The sequence below is a fragment of the Macaca thibetana genome, chromosome 5 (assembly GCF_024542745.1).
Source record: "Macaca thibetana thibetana isolate TM-01 chromosome 5, ASM2454274v1, whole genome shotgun sequence".
Lineage (NCBI taxonomy): Eukaryota > Metazoa > Chordata > Mammalia > Primates > Cercopithecidae > Macaca > Macaca thibetana.
The window spans coordinates 93,400,334-93,416,607 of NC_065582.1; the positions used below are offsets into that span (position 1 = coordinate 93,400,334).

The 16,274-nt window shown below is 38.9% G+C and overlaps 2 protein-coding genes across 3 annotated transcripts in view; one reads left to right on the forward strand and one right to left on the reverse strand.

Moving 5' to 3' along the window:
- Positions 1–535: 535 nt before the first annotated feature.
- LOC126955311 (serine/arginine repetitive matrix protein 2-like) lies at positions 536–1,455 on the reverse strand. The gene has a single exon (XM_050791750.1). It carries the CDS (start codon positions 1,177–1,179, stop codon positions 691–693), a length of 489 nt encoding a protein of 162 aa, XP_050647707.1. The 5' UTR covers positions 1,180–1,455; the 3' UTR covers positions 536–690.
- A 94-nt stretch (positions 1,456–1,549) lies between these two features.
- UNC5C (unc-5 netrin receptor C) overlaps positions 1,550–16,274 on the forward strand; it is a 389,368-nt gene continuing 374,643 nt past the window's right edge. For both annotated transcript variants that reach the window (XM_050791748.1, XM_050791749.1), the window contains exon 1: positions 1,550–1,808. In XM_050791748.1, coding sequence (XP_050647705.1) covers positions 1,685–1,808 — 124 coding nt within the window. In that variant the 5' untranslated portion in view covers positions 1,550–1,684. The remainder of the gene's footprint in view (positions 1,809–16,274) is intronic.

Below are 16,274 nucleotides of genomic sequence, written 5' to 3' on the forward strand. Positions count from 1 at the left end.
CATTCACAGGTTACCTGACTTACCCAGGGTAACAGTAGTTATGACCACAGCCAAAATTAGACCTCAAGTTTCCTGCGTGTGTGTGTGCATGTGTGTTTACACATGGCCCCGTTGGTACCAAGAACATAAAATTCCCTGATGTATTATTAGTTTAAAGATATGCTAATCTTGGGAAATGGTTTTCTTTTTCCCAAAATGCTGTGTCTGCGTGTTCATCTTTTAATAAATTCACTTTCCTTTTGTCTAGTCTTTCCTTATTTTACCCACCCAGTCTTGCATCCTTCCTTCATCATGACAACAGGGATTCACAACCCGGCTACGTAGACAATTATTTCCCATAGAAAGGTAAACAAATTCATAGCAGCTCACACACACTATTAGAAATTTGAAAAACATGTTATAGGCTCCATCATCACTTTGAGTATCTAAAAATTTTGCTTTGCATTTTTTTTCTAAGAGAGTTTCTTCCTTCCAGTATCGCCTCACCACCCTTGTCAGCCACCAAGATGCACGCAAAGAAAGCACTGTTGCAGAATGAGTTTTCATGGAGCTTTTAGTTTCTGTTCCACTGCAAAGGGGTCACACGCGCTCAGAACATAAAGCTGTCTGACAGGCGCTGACAACCCCAGGACAGCAACGGGCTGGAGCACTGCAAAAGCTTCATGCCTTCTTCCCCAACCAAGAAGGACTTCAGTTCGAGCCCGCACCGGCTTGGTCAAACGCAACACCCGAAGTCGTATAGCGAGTCCAGTCCCAGGGAGTACGGCTCAAGCTTTGCCGGCGCGGCGAAGAAGGTGGCAGGCGGCAGGCTGAGCTCCACTGGACACAGCCAAGTGGCCCAGGGCGCGCCCGCTGCACTCCTGGCGTCCGGGTCTGGCGCACCGCGGGAGGCAGGCGCGCGGCCACTCTCCACAGCCGCTTCTTGCTTCTTCCTCTGGTCTCTCTCGCCTCGGCTTCGGCGGGCAAACCCACAGCTGATCTCCACCTTCCGCCCTGGGCGCTGATCTCTCTCCAATCCTTGCTTACATAAGGCGGGCGGGCGTGCTCCCGCCCCCGGTTACCCCCCAGCGGAGTTGTGCTGCGCCCTCTACGCCTCCTTGCCGAGCGCCTTCGCGCACCCGTGCGCCCTACTCTAGGATGTGACCCTCCTTGGCCACCCAGCAGCGACAACCGGGACATCTCTCCGCCGGCGTGAGAACACTGAGATTGGAGACCAGAGCGCCTGACGGTGCCCAAGCTTCCTCCCTCCCTCCTCCTCCCACTCCCTACTTCAACCCCCACCCCCACCCCCGGTGTCTGTGTGTGTTCCTCACAGGCGAGGGGACCCGTAGAGCAGTCCAGACTCGGCGTGCGGCGGAGCTGCGGCTGCTCCTGTTGCTGGGGGGAGCGGCGGAGGTGGCTGCCTTGCGCCTCCCTGGACTTCCCAAGTGGGGGCAGAGCAGTCGCTCGCGGGAGACGTCAGTTAGAAGGCATTGGAAAAGAGGGACCTTCAAACTCCTCCTCGGCGTCTCCTCTCCTCCCCCTTTTGGCCCCTGCCCTTGGAGAAAGTGGAGTGTGGCGCTCGGTTGTCGTTATTTCTTCGGACTGCTTCGCGGTGCACGGATTCAGCTTCTGCCCAGTGGGGCTTTCCTCTGTTTGCGCGTCTCTCTGTTCCCCCCCCTCCCCCGGCACACCTCTGTCTACGATGAGGAAAGGTCTACGGGCGACAGCGGCCCGCTGCGGACTGGGACTGGGATACTTGCTGCAAATGCTCGTACTACCTGCCCTGGCCCTGCTCAGCGCCAGCGGCACTGGCTCCGCCGCCCAAGGTAAGGGGGTCCGCCAGGCTCCGCGGCCACCTCCCTTCGCTTCTTCCTTCCCTGCTTCCTCTCCTCCTCCCCAGTTCTCCTGACTTCCTCAATTTGCCTCGTTGCTCTCAACTGGAAACCACTCTAAATTCCACTTTCCCAACTAGTCAAGAATCTTTATTTATTATTATTATTATTATTATTATTATTAATGTTTAATCTATCTTCCGAGATGGGCACGAATGGACCGGGGACGAACGGGGTGTGGACACGCATCCGATCCGTCTCCATACGTGTGGGAGCCTGGGGTGTCTTGTGCACTTTCAGCACCGCACTTGCACGTTGTTGCATATTGTACACACAGAGGTTTGGAGAGACTCTCGGTGCGGGTCGCTCTGTGATATACCGTAGATGCACCCCGAAGCGCATGATGCACAGAGGCTCCTCGCGCTGTGCCAAGGCTGGGGTAGCAGGATCTTCACTGAGTCTCTGAGCACACTAGACCCCGAAGGGCGCTCAGCTAAGGAAATGTGTCCATTACTGTCAAGGACTCAAAAGCATCCGTCCCCCTCGCCTGCTGCTTCAGGTGCTGTGGAAATACACAGCCCACCCGAATCCGCGTACCCGGCTGGAGGCAGGCCCGGGGTGTGCATGCCTCTGCACTCATACATACCCCAATTCATGTCTGCCTCCCACCAGGGGACGTAGAAATGAAAATCCCAGAGCTCTGGGGGAACCGGCTGGTTGTTCAAACCGGATCCGAAACTCCCCGGGGTGGCCGACCAGTTTATAACTCTGACATTTTAATTTAACGCCTGTGAGCTTTAACATAAGTGACCGGAGCCCTGGGCGAAGCCGGGTTGGGAAGTGTGTGGCCGGGAGTTGGCGATGGGTAAGGGAGGAGGGGAGGCTCAGGAGCTGATCGCCCGGCTCCCTTCTTGTTCCCCTAGTTTGAAGTGTTAGCAGCAGCTCCCAGCCTTCCAAGCCAGGGAAGCTGACTGGAATGGAGCGGAGAAGAAAGAGCCAAGGCTGACCCCTCTGCGGTCTCTTTCGGGTCACCTGGGCCCCAAAACTTCTGGCCAAGCCCAACTCCTACCTGGGTCTCTCAGCCCAGTTCAGTGGTGATAGCCGGCTCAGGCGAGGCGGCTCAGGCGAGGCAGCTCAGCTTTTCCTGGAAAAGGAGAGGATGAAGGAAGCTTATGCAGCATTCAGAGGCAATTCAGGGATTCTCCCCTCACTCTCGGTTACTATTTTTCCAAATTTGGAGAGTAAAGGGAGGCTCTACGGTAGCCCCAACTCCCCAGGTGATGTTCAGACACCCTAGGGGTTCCGGAGAGCATTCCCTCTGATCTTAGAGAGGCGCTGGGGATGGGGGTGGGGGTGTTGGAAGTGGAGGAGAGCGCCTAGCATAGGAGTGTGGTCTGGGTGGGGAGGTAAGTGATTAGCAAGGCTTTGTGAATTAGCGATGGCTTCTTCGGGAGTAAATTTTCCTGCTGCCCTGCTAAGTGGCCCTGCTCATAAATCCTTCCTTCCCTTCTCGCCAGATGCCTCCCATCCCCGAGGTTCTGCTCTTGTTTTCTTATGCACACTTCCAGAGTTCATCTGTCTGTCCATTTAAAAAGGAATCTCCACCAAGAATCATAGCTTGTAGATTTCCTAACATTGATAACAAGTTCTCAGGGCGCTAGCCAGGGATACTTAGAGGGGGGTGTTTGGAAGCTTAAGTGAACAACCTGATGAATAGTCGTGGAATCAACCGCATGACTCCCTGTGGAATTCGCCTGCTGTTATTGGGCGCACAAAGGACTGAGCCATGGGGGTGGGTGGTGGGAGAAGGGGACGGGACACGGTGAGAGAACTGTTTGGGAAAAGGACAAGTTAAAGTCCCCAAAGATGTCAAACAAGAGATAGGATTCCTGCTGAGAGCTTACAATAACCAAATTAAAAAGACTGGGTAGAAAAAGGATCAATAAAGATAATCAAACAGGAGATTGTAAATGGATTAATATTGAAAGAAGACGGGAGAAGAGATTAAAAAGAAAAAATGCTTAGGATAGACTGTTTTCCTCTTGCACTTTTTATAGAGTAGGCAAGTTAAAGATTAGAGACCGAGTCTCGTCTTAAGTGGAAAAGGAAACGTACTCTGTTGGGTGTGTGCATTTCACTGCAGTTCTTGTCCATTTCGTTTATTTAGTTCCTTCAGTGCTTGATTAGCAAAATTTTTGTTTGAATCTTATGGTCTGTAAAATGCACTATTTTACCACTTTTATCTTTGTTATCCTCCATGTTCCAGGGATACCAGTTCTTCCTGTGTTGTCTGTTAGTTATCAAAGGAAGGATAAAGCACCAAACTCCACTATCAGCTACTATCATCATCACTGCAGTACATTACCCCAGCCTGTTTATCTTGAGCCACTATTAACACTTTCCTCTCAGAATCACACATTTTATAAATGGTCTGATGGTCAGACCTCCTTTCCCTTCTTCTTCCTCTTCTTTCTCCTTTCCTTGGACTAGAACACTAGCCCATACCCTCAAGGTATGATTTCCTTGTGGTGATGACTTAAAGATCCAAATGAACTATTTCTTATGAATGAAAGTCCAAGTGCGATTAACATGGGAAAGTTAATTTAAGCACTTTACAATGTGCACAAGGTTTTCATTCTGTTGTTGAAGTACTGCAGAAATTAGAAGTATGTATATATCTTCAGATATGATCAAGGAAACAACAGATATTTAAGATAAAACATAGAATAGGCATTATTTGTGAATGTACTGAGTTTTGTAACTGCGGTTTAGACAGCAGTCATTTTAAATAGGTCCTTGGGAAATTCTCTAGGCTGTAGGCAACAACTTTCTCCTTTCTGGCTATGCCCTAATTGTTTCATTCAGGATTGCTGGGAACTCCTAGCTCCAGGGAATTTGCAGTGTTTCTGACTTCCAAGAATGAAAGATTTTACTAGTAAAAGGCAGCGCGTGTGTGTGTGTGTGTGTGTGTGTGTGTGTGTGTGTGATCAGTGTGCTTCTGAATTAGGACCCTCCTAGTTTATAAATGCATTTTATCTGGGCTACACAGCATTGGTATGCTGCTTATCTAGCACCAACTAGTGTTTGAGTGTTAACACCACCAAACTCAGGACAAAAAATTACTGAAGTCTCTAATCAGATTGGGATAATTCCCTATTATCTTAACTGATAGTTTAAAAAAATATATATGTCTTCCTACAAAAGAGTAAAAATTCCTTTATGCATGTTTGCATATTGGTGTGGTATAAACAGTCAACAATGAAGACAACTAAAGTTCATTACAATTCTGTCGTATACGTTTCCGTTGTAGGAGTACAGAAAATTTATGAATTCACATTAGGAATATACAATAAGGAAAAGTAGGCTAGTTTACTTCTGTTTAGAAAAATACTTTTGTGTATTCTAGCTTAGAGAATGCTTAAAACTTCAAAGAATAAACTTTCCAAACACTTGCAAAGAATTAGGAATCATTAGATTATAACTGACATTTATTGACTCCCTGTATTCTGGATACTGAGGGTAGAGTTAATTAAGACAGGGTCCTCAAATGCCTCCTATTGTAGCTTGGGAGCTTGTTGTCCTAGTCAGAATTCGTACGGGTCTATTTTAAGCAACTCCCCTAAGGACATGAACAGGGCATGAGCTCTACTAAGCAAACCCTCTTAGCTTATTTAGAATTATTGTTGAGACTTAAATATAACTGTTCTCTAATGTATGCTAGGTTCTCCAATTAGTGCAAACAGCAAGTGTGCTCTATTAGGCCTTAACTGCGTTTAGCACTTTTCTGATTTAGGTCATGGCTTTGCAGGAGCAGCAGAGGGAGTCACTCTCAGAAGAAACATTAAAATTACCGGCTGCAACCACTTCAGGAAGATAATGGGGAAAATTGTGGGGTTTGAGATTGAGCCAGTGCTATTGCCTTGCAGTTTTAGCCTACATATTTTTTTTAGTTTGACTTTTGTATTTGTGGCAGTTAAAAACAAACCTGTTCACATTTCCTCACAAATTAGAAACAATGTTTTCTTTGGATAAAGCATAGTATTAGAAGTAAAGTTCTTAAACAATTATTGTGCACTCATATTGCATCCCAGACTGAATGCTGTTTGTTGGAAACGGAATGTAGCGAGGCAGTTTCAGCCCTACAGGAAGACAGAAGTAGAATCATGGAATTATAATTCACTTTCTTAAGTATAAAAGCGGACACAGGTATAGTACTTTCTGGATTCAAACATCTGAAGACAGTAAACATAGGTCAAGCTAGGATTCTAATGTGAGTGGTGGTGGGGGGTTCTAAAATTTCTACACAGAAGAACTTGGGAGCAGTGATTTGGCTGGAAGTTGTATGTTCTTGAAGCTCAGTTTGCGTTGCAACAGCATTTTACTTAGATTTAATGCAAGTTTCATCTGGCTCTGGGGAAGCACGAGCTAAGAGCTGTTAGTGGTATATGCCCATTCTGTCAGTTAACACAGTGCTTACCAATGCTTCATAATACTGCTTCCAGCACCTCCAGCTGTGTGACTATGAGCAAGATATTTAACGTTTCCGTGCCTTAGTTTCCTCACATGTAAAAATTAGGATAATATATACTACAGGTTACAATTAGAGCAGCGTTTAGCTCATAGAATATAAGTATTATTCCTTGACTTCCAATTCTACAAACCATTGGCAAAGAAATCTAGACGTAAAAGAAACTAAAGGTCAATAATTTTGAACTCAGAGTCATGATAGCTGCTGATACTGCTTCCCCAAAAGCAAGAAATGGAGCTGTCTGAGGAGATGCTCCAAAGTAGATCATTGTAAACTCCTGAACAGAGCACAGTTCTCTGAACAGCCTGTGGGAATCTCATTCCCTTCCACAGCCTCTTTTCTTCCCTTTTGTTCTCTCTGGGAAAATTAACCTCCCATTAGTTCTAAAAATGCCATGTTAAGTCACTGCCAGTTAAGTCCTTGCAAGAAGCTCGTCCTTGACTTTCCGTTTTCCCAAGGAATACTGCAAGATAACTTTTCATAAATCCATGAGCACTATTACAGAAAAAAGGTACACCCCAGGGTTTCTGATAAGGGTTTGGGGAAAATCAGACCTTTATGTGAATGTGGACAGTTTTTCTTTAAAAGAAAATGGACACAAGTGTATACTCTAAATAACATAATTGGTTTTGTGTTAAAACAAAATAAACAAAAAATAGGTCAACATGAAGGCAAAGCAAATTCACCAGAACCTTCATTTATTCAAACTATATTTGCAACAGGAAGTTTGGTTATCCTAATTTAAAACAGCATAGATAATCTCGATGACATATATTTTGGTGAAATATTTGCATTTAATTCTTACTGTTTAATGGTTATTGCTATTCTTTGCATGTTTGGAGCAAATGTTTTCTGTCAAACTTTTGAGATAAAATAAGAGATTTGTAGGGCATTTTATATTACTTACAGTTTAGATTTTTCACCTACAAAATTGTCATTCTGCTTCTATTATTAGTTCTGGTTCTGCACTCTTTCTTTTTTAACCTGACTTCTTAAACATATGTATGGATGCTTCTTTGGTTTCATTTCTTACTTGGATTTGTTATTGCTTATGTATTTGTGGAGGAGGGCTACATGAATATGAGACCTTTGGTATTATTTCAGTATCTCTTAGCTCAAGGATGTTTTACTCACAGAAATTTGGTGCTGTTTTAGATGCTACTTTGAAGCAGAGTAAGTTTGCTTTGAGCGATATTCAAACATTAGTGTTTCCGTTTTTTCTAGTTTTTAAAAAAGAAACTCAGTAATGGGATAATTTATAGTTTCTCTTATTTTAAATATTTGTTATTTTCAAACTTATGGAGATTTTAATAAAAACATTTTATAGTAATACTTTTATGAGCTAACATGATCAGAAATAGAAAACGTTTTTTTTTTTTTTTATCCTATCTACCTCTATGGAACCACCAGAAGAATTTCTGCCTTTTCATGAAAACCTAAAACATATATCATGCTGCAGATATTTGGACTCTTTATGAGCAATATGTTTGAAAATATTGAGCTGAAATTTCAGAATTAAAAAGTTTTGTGTTGAAGTTGTACTGTGGTTTTTCGTTTTGAGCATTGCTGCTCCCCCAAAAGTTGCTCACTTAGGAATATATAATGAGGTTTTAAAATACACAGAAGAATGTTTCCAGATTTTATAAGTACTTAAAACATACCTCCCCTTCTAGATGGAGTATATAGTGTTAAAGTTGCCATGACATTAATTAAGTTGAAGTTATAATTTAGAAAGTGAGCTATAGCTTTGAAAGTGCCAAAGATGCAGGTATTTGTCCTTAGGTCAGTATAGTTTTTATAGCAATGAGCAGTGATTCAAAAGTGCTTTGTGTGGCAAAAGTGAAGTGTAACATCTGAAAACTCCCATGTTTGGGGAATACCCTCTTTTAGTTAAATAACTAAACACATCTCATTGCCAACGTGGCAGTGGAATGTGAGAGTGAGGGGAGCCAGGTGAAACTTCATTATACAGATATGCCTGTTAGAGTTCTTATTTTAAATACCAGTGCTCACAATAATCATATTAACAGATGATATTGATTACTCAGATTTAACACCAGAGTTACCAGTCTTACTTATTTTAAAATGTTGTGAGGATAAGGGGTTTTACCTTCATTAATCATGTTGTCATGTGGATCCTGTGGCTAGTTTCATTTCTCAGCAATTATGAGAGCTATAAAAATGCCTCATGTAGATGACCATGGATTATACCCCCTCCTAACTGAGGATGTGAAGCAACAGGAACTCCCTGAGCACACTTAACAAGTTCATTGATGCATGCTAACATTTCTCAGTTTTAGTCAATCTCTTAATTGATTATTTAATCACGGACTCCCTGAACTCTATTCTTATTTATTGTTTTCTCTCTCTTTTTTTCTGTTCGGAAGAACCACCTTATATGTGGATATTTCTTTGCAATAAAAAGAGAGTAGTGCTTGTTTATTAAAATGCATCTACAGTACAGTCAGAAGGGATATATCCATAAATAGAAATATCTCCATAAATAGAAATGCAGGTTTTCTCAAAATTTAAAAAACTTAGAGTATATAATAATATGAAAATGTAGTATAGAAGCACAGCATTTGTGGATAAAAGTGATCATTTTAAATTAATTCATAATATACATTCTCTTAGATAATAGAAGTTTAGTGCAATGTAATAGGGTACGTGATATAAAAGTATCTACTTATAATAACAAGCAAAAGAAATTCATGTACAGCAGTCCTCCCTTAAATGCAGGAGATATTTTCCAAGAGACTCAATGGATGCCTGAAAGTACAGATAGTACGGAACTCCCATCTACACTGCTTTTTTTCATTTGATAACCAAGATAACTACTAAGTGACTACCAGACAGGGAGCCTATACAGCATGGGTACATTGGATGAAGGAGTGATTCATGTCTGAGAGATTTTTGTCACGCTACTCAGAGCTCCATGCACTTTAAAACTTATGAATTGTTTATTTCTGAAATTTTCCATGTAACATTTTTGGACCACAGTTGACCTCAGGTAATTGAAACTGCAGAAAGTGAACCGCAGAGAAGCAAGGGGACTACTTTATAGAACTAAAGGTAAAAGGAGCAATTTGGGACTCTTCTATTCTCTATGAATTTGCGTATTTGTTACTTGTATTCAAATTCAATATTTTAAATAATTCTAATATCTTTTTGGAACTTCATATGGCCTTAAAAACCCTTTGAAGAACTAGATCAAAGATTATATTTTAGCCAATGGTATTCCGTAACTTTTATAGAAACTAAAAATGATAGTCAGTGACAAGAGCACTGTTATTATACATGATTTTCGGAGATCTGTGTTATTACTAATCAAAATCAAACAAGTAACCAAATTAGTACCACAACAAAATCTTTATGATTGGAAATACAAAGTAAATAATGGTAATTTCACTTTGAGCTGTATGTCTATGTGAAATACCTTGACATTAGAATTTCGCTTTTGATTAAGGGAAAATGATACATTTTATCTCACTGAATAAAGTGTTTGGCAAATATACACATTGTAGCCACCCAGTGGAAGTGCTCAAGTTTAGCAAGCAGCAATCTTGAAGTCATTCTAAATGAAACATTGATTATGGTGCCTGTCATTTTATTTAGCAACTTTCCTTTTCCCTTCTGGATCTCCTCTATAAGATGATGAAAGAATAAAGTTTAAAAATGTGTTAGGGATCAAATTCAAGGATTGGAGGCTCAGACATTTCCCGCTCTGCCTCCCACAGCCATCACCCACAGAGCATGCAGGGTGGTGGAAAACAGAAGCCCATTTCAGTAACTGCTCTCAGAAGCTGAGGAAAAACAGACATGTTCAAATGATTTATTTGTGCTATCTGGAATAGAGACCCTAGATCAGTATTTCATCATAATATTATTCAACAGGCCCTCTGACTTGAAATTTTTATCTAAATAGAGTCTTGATTTGCACATATTTCAATTAACATAGCAAAAGAATTTGGGAAGTATTTAAAAGGTATAAACTTGTAAGAAGTTTGAATTGTATTGGAACTATTTGGGCAGGATGTGCTTGTCTGAGAAATCTAGACTTAAATCAATGGTATACCAGTATCCTCCAGGGGTTTTATAAAATGCTACTTCCTAAGCTACTCTGTTAAGTATTGTTGTCATTTTTATTTGTGTTTATACACACATATATAAATCTGTATAGAATTAAAATGACCACAGTGAAAAATGTTATAGTTTACTTACTATAATATGGTTTAAAAAAAAAAAAAAAAAGTAGAAGGATGGCTAGGAAAAGTTTTGGCAGTAAGTATGTTTTCCCAGTAGCAAGGGAGAGCAGATAATCTTATTGGATTTATTAGAAATGATGATCACATGAAAGATACACGTCATTTTTTATTGAATTAAATAACTATGGAAATATTTCCTAGGAGGGTGTTTCCAGGCCGACTCTTAATGAAATGAAGAATGACAAGGAGAAGGCAAACATAGTTCCCTAATTCCCTGTGAGCATATATGTGCTTACACAAATTGTGAGTGTGTGTGTGTCTGTAGCTTTTTATGTTTTAGGAGCAGGAGTTGATTTTCAAACAGACTTGGCAATATTCTCAAAAAACCAATGGAGCCTATCAAACAAATGAAAAAACTTTTTAACTTGTAAAACAAATTCATAAAGGTAGTCAAGGACTAAGAACTCAGATTTAATCACTGATTTCTAAATGAAGAATTATATCTTACTTTTCTTAGAACAGTTGCCTTGCTCTTGGCAAATTGCACAGTCATTTCCCCAGTTTCCAAAGAGATGTTTCTGCCTCATTAGTGCAGTGGCTTATCTGATGGAAACAAGTTCTCTCCTGTCATCCAAGTGACAGAGACTAGGGGATCTCCACTTTCACTGACTTGTTTCAAAGCCGTGGAGGAGAACTGCTGTTGTTTTCCTACACGGTGGACTATAATTTGTTGACCAAAGGAGACTGTCGACTTTTATGCCTGCAGTGCACGCAGGGGTAAAATCCTCTCTTCACATTTATGAACCCCTCTCTGGGTGCTCTCTGGAAGAGACAGCATGTCCCTGGTAAGCACCCTATGTGAGGTGACCTCTCGTGTGGGCTGATTTAAGAAGAGGTCAGTTGTGCTGTTCTTCTCTGACCAGAATTCAGTGATGGTTTGTTTCAACCTCTCAATCAAATGAAGTTATGTTTGATTTTCTTGGATACCCTCAGATGCCGTATTGGTGGCTTTATTTCCAGGTTTATCCATTACATCTATTTAAAGCTTTATTTAAATGGATGAAGATAAAGTTAATTGGGAGGAGGGAAGGTTGTTGCTACTAAAGAAAGAATAAACATAATTTTATTCAGTATATAGTGATAATATGCTTCCCTACTTATATTCACTACTGTATTAAATGCAGGCTAATTATATGAATATTTATATAATACATCAACATATAAACATATATTGATTATTATTGTCATGCATTCCCACATCACTTGTCATTTTTGAACTAGGATTTTAAAGTGTGTAAATAAATTCTAGGATTAAGCAAACTGTTTTGAATGTTTTCTTTCATACATATACCATTCATCGGTGACGTGGGGTTTTCATAGTGAAATATGTAGTATACTGCTAAGAATGGCAAAACAAATAATAATGCATCACACAGTTTTCAGATTACAAGTCTAAATACTAATGAGGGAGGTTGCCTGTTTAATGCTGAATGAAAGGTTAAAAAGAGGGTCTTAAAGATAACAGCGGACTCCAGAGTTCTTGAGTTTGTTTTGCATTCAGTGACAGTCACTAAATTAGGGAAAGGAATGTTCAAACAACACACTTGAGGAAAAGTGATTTTTATAGAAAGGAGCCATTTCTGCTAATAGCCAGTAACTGCACATAACCCCGCTGACATTAAAAGTCCATTAGCTAAGCCCAGTTTAAATAGCAGCTGATGCAGTGTCAGCTAAATGTACATTGGAATTTTTCATATAATGCAGTAATAGCAGTTCTATAATTTTTTTCCCCTAAAACTACGTACATTAAGTAAAACAAATGTCATCTGATAGTGGTGGCAGGGCTGCTAATAAACAGGCAGAGATTTGTGATGAAGCAAAAGTAACAGTCTATATAACAAGAAGATAATAAATAGTAGTGATTGTTTTTAAAGGGAGCCTTTGAGAAAAATCATATGGAGAAGCTTAAGCTGACATTCAGAAAGAGTTGTTTCCATAGAAGCACATATTAACATGAGCTACTTTGAGAAATTCACTTAAAGGGAAGTGATTTTTTTTTTTTTTTTTTTTTTTTTTTTTTACTCTTAGCTGAGTGTCTAGTTTTTCAGTGTAGTTTGAAACTATACGACACTCCCCCCACCCCAAACTGTTATGTGTCTAAATGGGAGAGAAGGTAAGGAAATTAGAAGAGAGAGCAAGTAAAAACAGAGGAATGTGTCCTGATATTTTTAAGGTGATTACTATGATAATCCTTTTGAAAGTAGTATGATGCATTATTGCTGTCTGAAATGAAATTGAAGGTTGAAATGCCCACATTATTTTCCCCAAGAGAGTTTCTTATATGTACATTTTTCCGTCTTTTGAATATTTTCCAATCTTCATTTTAAACATCTGAAAGACAAGAAGTTTCACCGCAAATTTACACTAGTATCCAAAGATCATTAGTAAGTCACCTTAACATATTCTCTAGGACAGTGTTCTGCAACTATGAAGCCATTGTGGAGACAAACGGGATTGCTCAGTAATCTAATGTGTGTTGAGAACAGGGCAGTAATTAATCAGTGGCTGTCATGCTTAGACCACTATAAAGTATTACGAGAACCTCCATGCCGACCTTCCCCTCCCCTATTATCAGACCATTAGTGAAGCTCTGTACAAGTAACAACGGTGGAGCCCTGCTTAAGCATATGACCCCTATAGCTTGTGCATAAGCTTTGTGAGCATTTTCACAATGGTCACTTGAATTCTCATTATACTTTCTAGTAGTCAGAATTATTTATTCAATATTCTAACCAGAGGCATCACATCTTTTATTTATTTAGATTTTAAAATTAAGTCCATATTTCCTTATATATATATTTTTAAAAAACTCTCACAGAACCCATCATTTGTTGGAAAAAGAGAAAGCAAAGAAAGGAAAAGGAAAAGCTTACTCTTTACTGTAGCGGGATGGCAGAGATCTCCCCCTATATTAATAGATTTTCATACATGCATTTCTTAATAAAATCAAGAGGTACTCTTTGGTGTTGTTAACTGTTTTAATTCAGTTCAGGCCACTGTAAAAGCTTATTTTGAGTGAATTGGGAGCTTACATGGTCAGGGTTTGAGCAATTAAATTACTAACCAAAATCCCATTTACTAACATATTGCATGAGGGACTTGATGAATAATCTCATCTTTAGTATATAACTCAAACATTAATAACAGATGGAATATGCCTCAGTTCAAGCCATGGGCTTTGATTTTTAATTCTAAACCCATTTTATTTTTTTCAGACTCAAATATCTATTAAAAGTGACTATTTTCCATATGTTTTTCCTTTTGTATTGCATAAAACTTAATTCTATTGCAAGATGAATAAAGAATGTCATTGTATTTGGCCACATAATAAATTTACACACATCTATGAACTAGTATTATGAAACTGAATTATGTTGAAAATAACAAGATGATGCCAGACTGATTGAAATAGGACAATTATTGCATTAGACTTTGGAATAGTTTTTAGAAAAAAATTACCCTGTTAATGTACTGTTGCTTTCATGGATAACTTTAGAAGTGTGTTCTTTTCTTTCTGTATGAATGACATTTAAAAAAATATATGGAGTGGCTGGGCGCAGTGGCTCATGCCTGTAATCCCAGCACTTTGGGAGGCCAAGACCAGTGGATCACCTGAGGTCAGGAGTTCAAGAGCAGCCTAGCCAACATGGTGAAACCCCGTCTCTACTAAAAATACAAAAATTAGCTGGTCATGGTGGCATGCGCCTGTAGTCCCAGCTACTTGGGAAGCTGAGGCACGAGAATCGCTTGAATGGGAGACAAAGGTTGCAGTGAACCAAAATCGTGCTATTGCACTCCAGCCTGGGTGACAAGAGCGAGACTCAGATCTCAAAAAAAAAAAAATATATATATATATATATATATATATTTATAAATATATATATATACACTGCCAACACATTATAGTATGGATTGATCTTCACTTGATTATTTATTATTTATGCTTATAAAACTTTTATTAAAAGCATCTTTAATAATTTTCATTTTTTAAAGTGTATCATGGCTGTGTTTCCTTGAGTGAATGCTGTAAATCTCTCCTTTTTTCCAGCTTAATCCTTTCTTTCTTTAACTGCTAGAGAATTAAAAATGTATTGGATGTGTGCATGTATTTGTATGTGTGTGCGCACCCATGTGTGCGTGTTTGGATCTGATAATTTCCTGATATAGGAAATGAATCAAATTACTCTGAAAAAAATTAAGATGTACAACCAAATGTATTCCTCAGACACCTGTGCTGGCCAAATACTAATGGCAGCCTTTATGTAAGTCTCTTGGTACAGGTGAATAAATTGTGCTAAAATATATGCTTTGCAAATTGAATACAAGTTAAAATCTCTTAATTTCACTCCATATTTTCAAGGAGAAGATTCCAATAATAATAATAGTTACATCATAGAATTGTAATTAACAGGGTCATCAAAAGTGAAGAACTGAGAATAGCTCCTGGCACCAAACAACACTTAATGCACATTAGCAATTGTTGCCGTGCTGTTTTAGTCTCATCATATAAGTCTATGCCATACAATGATTTTCACTTGGCATTATTATGAAAATAATTAGATAAAAGAATGACAAAATTGCGTTCTGTCAGGGGTACCATCAGGTGAAAGAATGTCATATGGACCAATAAAAGCGTGTTGTCAAAGGTAAAATTCTTAAAATAAATTGGTATGTTTTAAAATCACATTTTTTTGTAACCGGTTAGGTTATGAGATTCTGATTTTATGATAAAACTCTTTGGAAAGTCAACACACTTTTGTTTCAGTTTCATGAATAAGCAAGTTTAGGTAATTTCTTTTTTTCTGTGCCAGGTTCTGAATCTAGAATATATTTCTATAAAACTACTACTTGATAAACTGTAATGAAAAAACTAAGTTTGTGCTTTTCTCCCCTATACATTTGCTGTATTCATAAAGACAAATATAATTAGAAATCAGGAAGAATAGGAAACTTGTTACCCATTGCTAACATTTAAACTCTTTATAAAGGAAGAGAAACAATTAACCTTCCTCACTATATCAGAAATTTTAACACAACAAAGTCTTTACTGGTACTAATATAAAAGCAAAAATTAATTAAACTGAAATTTCCAAGCAAGGTCAAAGTTCTACATTTGCAAGGGGACACATTATTGTATAAGCAAAAAAGAAATTAATTAGGTACCCTATTGTTAAATATATATGTTGTGACTGACACATATTGCATTTAATAAAATATTCCTAAAATGTACTAATGAACAGACTCTAGCTAAACTCTATAGTTTCTAAAAGGCATATATATGTTAATCATGATATAATTAAGGAGAAGGGAATGGAAAAAATATCCAAAGATCACAGTTCTACTTGAAAATGTTTTCCAGTGTGTATTTGTAAAATGAAAGTGTACAGTTGCTTAAGTAACAACTTTATTTTGAAAAATAATATGAATAAAGAAAAAGCCTTTCAGCTACAAAGAATACTCATTAGTATTTGTCTTTGTTCACTGTGATATTTATATTCTTTAAAATGTGTCATTGTAAAATTTAAACAAGACAAAACATAAAAAAATCTTGTCCTCAAAATGTGTCAACTTGATAGGAAGAACATAACCCAAAATATTTATAACCCAAATTAATGCAATGGTGGACCTTTAGCAAACATAATGTAATAGATGCATTAACTAACTAAA